At 39.9% G+C, this 9,601-nt stretch overlaps 1 protein-coding gene across 1 annotated transcript in view; it reads right to left on the bottom strand.

Moving 5' to 3' along the window:
• The window catches only part of LOC138973472 (interferon alpha-inducible protein 27-like protein 2A), a 10,709-nt gene extending 1,543 nt beyond the window's left edge, over nt 1-9,166 (bottom strand). Inside the window, exons 1-3 of the mRNA XM_070346190.1 lie at nt 9,008-9,166; nt 7,023-7,077; nt 2,356-2,637 (exon numbers count right to left, since the gene is read on the bottom strand). Coding sequence (XP_070202291.1) covers nt 2,356-2,637; nt 7,023-7,077; nt 9,008-9,025 — 355 coding nt within the window. The 5' untranslated portion in view covers nt 9,026-9,166. The remainder of the gene's footprint in view (nt 1-2,355; nt 2,638-7,022; nt 7,078-9,007) is intronic.
• Between the last annotated feature and the right edge of the window lie 435 nt (nt 9,167-9,601).

Raw genomic sequence — 9,601 nt, 5'->3', positions numbered from 1 at the left:
AAATTATCCTCAAAACGAAAGCAAATAAAGAACAACATACCAGTTGATACCTGGTTTCAGCATTTCAAAGTATTATTGGAAAAAGATGTAACTGAGGCTGAAGAAATTGAATATGAAGACGATGAAGGTATTTTGAATCGTCCTATTTCAAAAGAAGAAGTTTTGATTGCAATGAGAGAGTTAAAACCTCAAAAGTCTGCTGGGCCTGATGAAATAATAGGAGAACTGTTGAAAAATGTTTTTTCTCCAGGGATTGACTTTTTGGTACACTTGTTTAATTTTTTGTTTTCCAAGGGTGTATTTCCAGAAAGTTGGACAGAGTCCATTGTTATCCCTTTGTTTAAGAAAGGCGATGTGAATGATCCAAATAATTATCGTGGAATTTCGCTGTGTAATGTTAGTAGCAAGGTCTATAGTACTGTGATTAATAACAGGTTGCAAGAATGGATTGAATGTAATAACAGTACGGGGGAATATCAAGCTGGTTTTAAGAAGAATTATTCCACTATTGATCATATGTTTACACTTTTGGCCTTTGTACAGAAACAATTTTCTTTGAATCGTAAGCTGTATGTTGCCTTTATAGATTTTGAGAAAGCGTTTGATTCCATCAATAGAGCTTTGCTCTGGCCAATTCTGTTAAAAAACGGTATAAAAGGGAAACTCTTTAGGTGTGTGAAGAGTATGTATGATAATGTAAAAATAAAAGTGAGATGTGGAGCAAAGTTTACGGATTATATTAATTGTACATTTGGTGTTAAACAGGGCGATGTATGTAGCCCAGTTTTATTTTCTCTCTTTATTAATGAATTAGCACTTGAGATAATTGAGAATGGAAGACATGGTGCCACATTTACTGATGATTATTTGGAATTGTTTATTCTTTTGCTTGCTGATGATTTATTGTTGTTATCAGAGACTGTTGTGGGTCTGCAGAATCAGTTAAATAATTTACGCAGGGCAGTGTCTTCTCTTCATTTAAAGGTAAACATGAGTAAAAGTAACATTATTGTGTTTAGGAAGGGTGGATATTTGAGTGCAAGGGAAAGATGGACATATGAGGGTGATATGTTACCAGTTGTAAACGTGTATAAGTATTTAGGAATATTGTTTTCAACTCGACTTAGTTTTACTGCTGCCTGTGGCGATCTCTCAAGCCGGGCCAAAAATGCTCTGATGTGTATTATACAAAGATTATCTGTGCTTAATAATAATAGTTTGGATGTTTTTTTGAAGTTGTTTGATTCCCAAGTACAACCAATAGTACAGTATGGTGCTGAGATATGGGGACTGGATAAGGCTGCTCTGCAGTGTGAAAAAGTCCATTTATTTGCACTGAAGAAGTTCTTAGGAGTTCGAATGCGAACACCTAATGATCTTGTATATGGCGAGACAAACAGATATCCGATATATTTGAATTCTATTTTAAGATGCATTAGCTACTGGTTGAAATTGTTAAAGATGGAGGCGCACAGACTTCCTCGTAAATCCTACGAAATGTTGTATAAAATGGATGAAAGTGGTAAAACGAACTGGGCCTCAGGTGTCCGTTGTAAATTGTATGAGTACGGTTTTGGTTTTGTGTGGTTAAATCAGGGCGTTGTTAATGAAAAAGATTTTTTGCGTGTTTTTAGGGAAAGGTTGGTCGATTGCAGATGGCAAGAGTGGGATTATCATGTACAAAATAGTGATAGATTTGCTGTTTATCGGACATTTTGTACTGTACATGACATTAAACCCTATCTTTTGTCGAATATGGATAGGCATCTAAAGTTTATTATGACCAGGTTTCGATTCGGCATTTCAGAAATTGCAGTGCATGCTTACCGATATAGAAAACATAATGCCGATGATTTGATGTGTCCTCTTTGTAAAAAAAAACAAGAAGATGAAGTCCATTTTGTTTTGTGTTGTCCATACTATAACAAATTAAGAGAAAAATTGATCCCATTTAAATATTATAAGAACCCAAGCATTTTCCGACTCAGCTTGCTTTTAGCATCACCTCAAGAAACTGTTGTCAGAAATGTATCCCTGTATTTGTATAAAGCCTTTAAATTAAGAGATGTTGTAACCTCATAGTTAAATGCCGTGTAATGTATGTGTTGTGCGATTATTATTTTGTACCTTTTTTGTGTACATCTGTTGAGTTTAATTTATATGCAATGTGAACCGTTTGTTCACACCCCTTCATAAGGGGCTATGGCCTATTGAATAAACTATCTGCGTCTGCGTCTGCGTCTCTCTCTCTCTCTCTCTCTCTCTCTCTCTCTCTCTCTCTCTCTCTCTCTCTCTCTCTCTATCTCTCTCTTTCTTTCTGTTTCTGCTCCTCTCTCCTCTCCCTCTCTCGCTAACCTTGCTCTCCGTCTAAGAAAGCTTTCTTAGTAGCGGTGGCAGCAGTTCCGGCGACGCCAGCTACAACGGCTGACTGGGCCATGGTTAAGCCCGCCGCGCCTACGGCCTGTAGAGTGCCCACCGCGCCCGCGCCCACTCCCGTAGTCCAGGCCACACTCATTGCTTTCGCCGCCACTGAAGACGCAGCCACACCTGCGGCGCCGAAACCCGCCGCCGCTGCGGCATAGGGCGCAGCCACAACCGCCACCGTTCCGCCAGCAATTCCCCACGCAACGTCTGACCCTGAAGTAAAATCAATACATTTTATGAATCTGTCCAACCAAGGACCACAGTCTGAAATTGAAAGAAATTGCTTAACAGCCTTACATCACGGGGGATAACCTGTCAAAGGCCGAACAGACGCCGAAGGCCGCTCATGACACGTGTGAAGGCAAGTTTTGTCTGTTTTCTAGGTATTGTTGGATTTATGTCGGGATTTAAGGTAAGCTACTGATTCAGCGATGACTAAATTTGTTTCTCGATGCATACAAAGTCAGTGAGCGATTGATATTTGCCCGTAAATAGCCTTCAAAGCTGAAAATGTCCGCGATCGAGCACCGGAAATGGCTGTTCGATGGGTTTTGCAAGTAGAAATGTGCTTTATTTCACCAAATCAGCTCGTATTTGGTGTGGGTACGGGATTCTAGAGGACGAAGGGGTCATACGAGGTGCAAAGAAGTGCTATTTGGGAGTAGAATAAATCTTCCGAGACAGTAGACAAGAGAAGGTCATATTTGAGAGAAGCGCGTAGGCCGATTGTCTTTCCGACAAGCGAATGATACAGCAGATTAATCATTCGTTTTGACCAGAAACCTAGTCTCTAGTTTTTATGAATGAGTTTTTTAATTAAAACAATCACGAGAACTCTCTCGCTTAGCCTAATGGCTGTTCGATGGGTTTTGCAAGTAGAAATGTGCTTTATTTCACCAAATCAGCTCGTATTTGACATCGGTTTGGTATATATATATATATATATTCTAATCCTACCGCGAACTGGATAGCAGACGCGGCACGACTGTTGCACCACACTTTGAAGTAATCCCACACTTTGAAGTAAATTACTTCAAAGTGAGGGGATGTGCCCCACACTTTGAAGTAAACCCATTTTTTACTTCAAAGTGTGGGGGGATCTTCCCACACTTTGAAGTAAACTCAGTTTTTACTTCAAAGTGTGGGGGGATCTTTGAAGTAACTTACTTCAAAGCGTGGGACTTTTGCATCGCCTGTTTGAACCTGATGATTTTGTCCAAAAAAATGGCAGTCTTTTGGATGAGTGAACAGAAAAAGTGAGCGAGCCAAGAAACATAGTGATGTTTGTTATCAGGCTTTAAGCAATGTCCCATTGTTGAGTGTGACGAAAACTCGTGGTGACGATTTTAAAACATGTTGGGTCACGCATGGTCCAATCTTACATGGTCCAACCTTACATGGTCCAACCTTACATGGTCCAATCTTACATGGTCCAAATATATATTATTGGACCATGTAAGATTGGACCATGTAAGATTGGACCATGTAAGGTTGGACCATGTAAGGTTGCACCATGTAAGGTTGGACCATGTAATATTGGACCATGTAAGATTGGACCATGTAAGATTGGACCATGTAAGATTGGACCATGTAAGGTTGGACCATGTAAGATTGGACCATGTAAGGTTGGACATGTAAGGTTAGACCATGTAAGATTGGACCATGTAAGATTGGACCATGTAAGGTTGGACCATGTAAGGTTGGACCATGTAAGGTTGGACCATGTAAGATTGGACCATGTAAGGTTGGACCATGTAAGGTTGGACCATGTAATATTGGACCATGTAAGATTGGACCATGTAAGGTTGGACCATGTAAGGTTGGACCATGTTATATTGGACCATGCAAGGTTGGACCATGCAAGGTTGGACCATGCAAGGTTGGACCATGTAAGGTTGGACCATGTAAGGTTGGACCATGTCAGATTGGACCATGTAAGATTGCACCATGTAAGATTGTACCATGTAAGGTTGGACCATGTAAGATTGGACCATGTAAGATTGGACCATGTAAGGTTGGACCATGTAAGGTTGGACCATGAAAGGTTGGACCATGCGTGACCCAACATGTTTTAAAATCGTCACCACGAGTTTTCGTCACACTCAACAATGGGACATTGCTTAAAGCCTGATAACAAGCATCCCTATGTTTCTTGGCTCGCTCACTTTTTCTGTTCACTCATTCAAAAGACTTTGCCATTTTTTTGGACAAAATCATCAGGCTCAAACAGGCGATGCAAAAGTCCCACGCTTTGAAGTAAGTTACTTCAAAGTGTGGGAAGATCCCCCCACACTTTGAAGTAAAAACTGAGTTTACTTCAAAGTGTGGGAAGATCCCCCCACACTTTGAAGTAAAAAATGAGTTTACTTCAAAGTGTGGGGCACATCCCCACACTTTGAAGTAATTTACTTCAAAGTGTGGGATTACTTCAATCAATCAATCAATGAGGCTTATATCGCGCATATTCCGTGGGTACAGTTCTAGGCGCTCTGCAGTGATGCCGTGTGAGATGAAATTTTTTACGGCCAGTAATTGCAGTCATTTCGGCGCATATTTACCTTTCACGGCCTATTATTCCAAGTCACACTTATTAACTGTACCTAAGCAATTTTTGCCAGGAAAGACCCTTTTGTCAATCGTGGGATCTTTAACGTGCACACCCAATGTAGTGTACACGGGGGGTGGGGGGGGGGTGGGGAGTTCGGACACCGAAGAGAGTCTGCACACAAATTTGACTCTGAAATAAATTTCCGCCGAACCTGGGATCGAACTCACGCTGACAGCGGCCAACTGAATACAACTCCAGCGCGCTACCAACTGAGCTATATCCCCTTCAAAGTGTGGTGCAACAGTCGTGCCGCGTCTGCTATCCAGTTCGCAGTAGGATTAGAAAAAATATATATACCAAACCGATGTCAAATACGAGCTGATTTGGTGAAATAAAGCACATTTTTACTTGCGAAACCCATCGAACAGCCATTAGGCTAAGCGAGAGAGTTCTCGTGATTGTTTTAATTAAAAAACTCATTCATAAAAACTAGAGATTAGGTTTCTGGTCAAAACGAATGATTAATCTGCTGTATCATTCGCTTGTCGGAAAGACAATCGGCCTACGCGCTTCTCTCAAATATGACCTTCTCTTGTCTACTGTCTCGGAAGATTTATTCTACTCCCAAATAGCACTTCTTTGCACCTCTTATGACTCCTTCGTCCTCTAGAATCCCGTACCCACACCAAATACGAGCTGATTTGGTGAAATAAAGCACATTTCTACTTGCAAAACCCATCGAACAGCCATTTCCGGTGCTCGATCGCGGACATTTTCAGCTTTGAAGGCTATTTACGGGCAAATATCAATCGCTCACTGACTTTGTATGCATCGAGAAACAAATTTAGTCATCGCTGAATCAGTAGCTTACCTTAAATCCCGACATAAATCAAACAATACCTAGAAAACAGACAAAACTTGCCTTCACACGTGTCATGAGCGGCCTTCGGCGTCTGTTCGGCCTTTAACCGGTTATCCCCCGTGTACATACCCCGCGGGCTCGGTAACACGTTCACGCACAGAAAGTGACGAGCCAGTAAAGCGTAGTAGCCTATGGCGCTATACAGCATTTGAATTTTCTGAGCCTTTTTTAAATTTAAACATAAGATATCTATATGTTTTTGAAATGAAAATAACAAAGAATAAGATGAAATCATTTTTGAATTGCATACAAAAGAAGTAGTAATAGATTATAATATTATGGAATAGATGAAGTTTTCAGGGGAGGCAATCCACTTGCTGCAAGTCAATTAGCTATTTCCAGCTGTTGTCTCCCTTACCGGTATGTTCATGTGTATTGACTGTAATATGTACACGTGAGCCATTGGACATTTAAAGCAAGTAATTGCAGAGTTCACAAAGAGTAGGAGAAAGAGAGAAGGAGAGAGAGAGAGAGAGATTAACGATTAACGATTAACGAGTTTATTGCATTTAGGCAACATGCCCCTTGCAATGGGGGGAAAAACGTGGCAAAAACAACGTCAAGGACAAACATAAATGTAATACTGGTGGACTATCTAGTCCATCAGAAAAAGTAATTGTGATATTATATAATATGTACATTACAATGACGGCCATAGCCGGTTAAATAGTGTAGTTAAGTTGTCGCCTTTTCTGCTATTGTTCAGGATTTGCAATCAGCTCTTGTCTAAGTTTTAAACAATCAAAAATAAATGATGCCAGCATTTCCTGATTTTCAATATTCATTAAGTTGACAAAATTTCTAGCTCTCAAACAATTATTGAATAGAATGTTTAAAGAAAACTGTTGTCTTATATTTGAATAGGCTTGGCAGGCGAAGATGAAATGAATTTCATCCTCCTCCGCCGAGAGAGAGAGAGAGAGAGAGAGACAGGGGCAGAGAGGGGGACAGAGAGAGAGAGAGAGAGAGAGAGAGAGAGAGAGAGAGAGAGAGAGAGAGAGAGAGAGAGAGATGTAGACAGACAGACAGACAGACAGACAGACAGACAGACAAACAGCAGACAGACAGACAGACGGACAGACAGACAAACATACAGACAGACACTCATAGCTGTGAACTGAACCTTACATGTCAGTGCGGTGGCTGTGTTGGCTGTCAGAAGAAGTCCACAGAACATCACGATCTGGAAACATTATCAGACGAGAAAGACAATCAATGATGTTCTCATAATGTAAGCTACCCACTTGCTACATGCTCGGAGCAACAGGCCCCAGAGAAGCGTCAATATTTAAACAACATGACTTGCTCTGCTGAAATTTGTTTAATTCAAATTGACTTAATTAATAAGCATGTCTGTACATAGTTACGGAGCTTTTTTCTCATCGTCCTTGTCTGAATCAAAAATTCGGTAATTGAATTAGTTCATTCGAACAATGACGCGTGTTAACAGCTAGCAATATGAGCTGATACAAATTATTCGCCGTAATGGCTTGAGATTTACTGGCCGATGTGAATGCGTGATATATTGTGTGAAAAAATTCCATCTCACAAGGCAGAAATTAATATGTAAAGCGCTTGGAGAACGTCAAGCGCTATATAAATCTCCCATATAAATAAATAAATAAATAAAAATGGGGCGTGTACACTTTAGTAGGTCAAGAAGATAGCAGCAACACCTCGATATCGACATTGTGTCGCTAAGCTATATTGTAATTCAATCAATTTTTTTTTGTTTTGTTTTTTTACCTCAGTTGCATGCAAGGCTGCTTCAACCCATCTTGTTTGCCTCCTTTTTACATTTAGTCAAGTTTTTTTTACATTTAGTCAAGTTTTGACTAAATGTTTTAACGTAGAGGCGGGAATCGAGACGAGGGTCGTGGTGTATGTGTGTCTGTCTGTCTGTCTGTCTGTCTGTCTGTCTGTGTGTGTGTAGAGCGATTCAGACTAAACTACTGGACCGATCTTTATGAAATTTGACATGAGAGTTCCTGGGTATGATATCCTCAGACGTTTTTTTCATTTTTTTGATAAATGAAAGTGAAAGTTGAGGCGGCACTGTCACGCTCTCATTTTTCAACCAAATTGGTTGAAATTTTGGTCAAGTAATCTCCGACAAAGCCCGGACTTCGGTATTGCATTTCAGCTTGGTGGCTTAAAAATTAATTGATGACTTTGGTCATTAAAAATCTGAAAATTGTAAAAAAAATATTTTTTTTATAAAACGATCCAAATTTACGTTCATCTTATTCTCCATCATTTTCTGATTCAAAAAACATATAAATATGTTATATTTGGATTAAAAACAAGCTCTGAAAATTAAAAATATAAAAATTATTATCAAAATTAAATTTTCGAAATCAATTTAAAAACACTTTCATCTTATTCCTTGTTGGTTCCTGATTCCAATAACATATAGATATGATATGTTTGGATTAAAAACACGCTCAGAAAGTTAAAACGAAGAGAGGTACAGAAAAGCGTGCTATCCTTCTCAGCGCAACTACTACCCCGCTCTTCTTGTCAATTTCACTGCCTTTGCCATGAGCGGTGGACTGACGATGCTACGAGTATACGGTCTTGCTGCGTTGCATTGCGTTCAGTTTCATTCTGTGAGTTTGACAGCTACTTGACTAAATGTTGTATTTTCGCCTTACGCGACTTGTTTTTGGTTTTTTTTTGGGCGGTGAGCATTATCCTTCTTCATTGGTCTTTTTTTTTATATGAAATTTTAATTTTGTTTTCTTTTACGTTACATTTCCATTAAATTCAATCAAGTTGGCGTTTTAATGAAACAGATCCTGTGATTGGTCAGAATGCCCAAACTCATTAAAAATTACCGGTCATTAAATATAGGTTACACACTCCGAGTTCTAAATATCGTGCATATTTTCCCCTGGGGTCGATTTTCAGGTATTACCGAGGCTCTTCTTCTTCTTCTTCTTCTTCTTCGTTCATGGGCTTAGACTCCAACGTTCACTCATGTTTTTAGCACGAGTGGATTTGTACGTGTATGACCGTTTTTACCCCGATTTCGGGGGAGGTCCAATGAACGATACCTTCCGCCTGTGAACGAACTAAGCAAACCGAAGAGTAAACAAACATGATATCCTTACCATTCGTGAAGTAGCCATGGTACACAATGACAACCTTTTCACAGCCTGCAATGAAACTTCAGACGAAGAATGTAGGGAACAGGAAAGGCGTATGCACTGGTGATGTGTTTTACCCGTCTGAGTCTTCAAGACGTTAGTTGCTATTTATGTCCTTGGGTTTGCTGCAGGGCCGTGTGCAAAAGCAGACTCTGGTTCACGTCATAGTGCGCGTGGCGCTGTTCGATATTTAGGATTCGTGGAATTTTCAGATGAGTAATGGTTTCGGTTTCTTCGGAATTGCTATATGGTAGCTCCAAGTCTTAAGAAAGCATATCTTTTGGTGTGTGTGTGCGTGTGTGTGTGTGTGTGTGTAGGGGGGGGGGTGTTGTTTGTTAGCTAGTAGTTTGACATTGCTTTTCTCATTGATGTCAGCTGCGTTTATCTAACCTATGGGACAGGTAAAGGAGCTTTTGATTATTCCTCCTTTCGTATTCCAAGAACGTTTGTTTTGTTTTGACATTTTCTTCTTCTTGGTAACGTGAACATTTTCACTTGTTTTGGATAACTTATACGATCTGCATGCGCTAGTCTACTTTTGTTTTTTTTCATCGAAGT

The sequence above is a fragment of the Littorina saxatilis genome, linkage group LG8 (assembly GCF_037325665.1).
Source record: "Littorina saxatilis isolate snail1 linkage group LG8, US_GU_Lsax_2.0, whole genome shotgun sequence".
Classification (NCBI taxonomy): Eukaryota; Metazoa; Mollusca; class Gastropoda; order Littorinimorpha; family Littorinidae; genus Littorina; species Littorina saxatilis.
The sequence above is the reverse complement of the archived record's forward strand: the minus strand, read 5'-3'. Positions and strand labels throughout refer to the sequence as shown.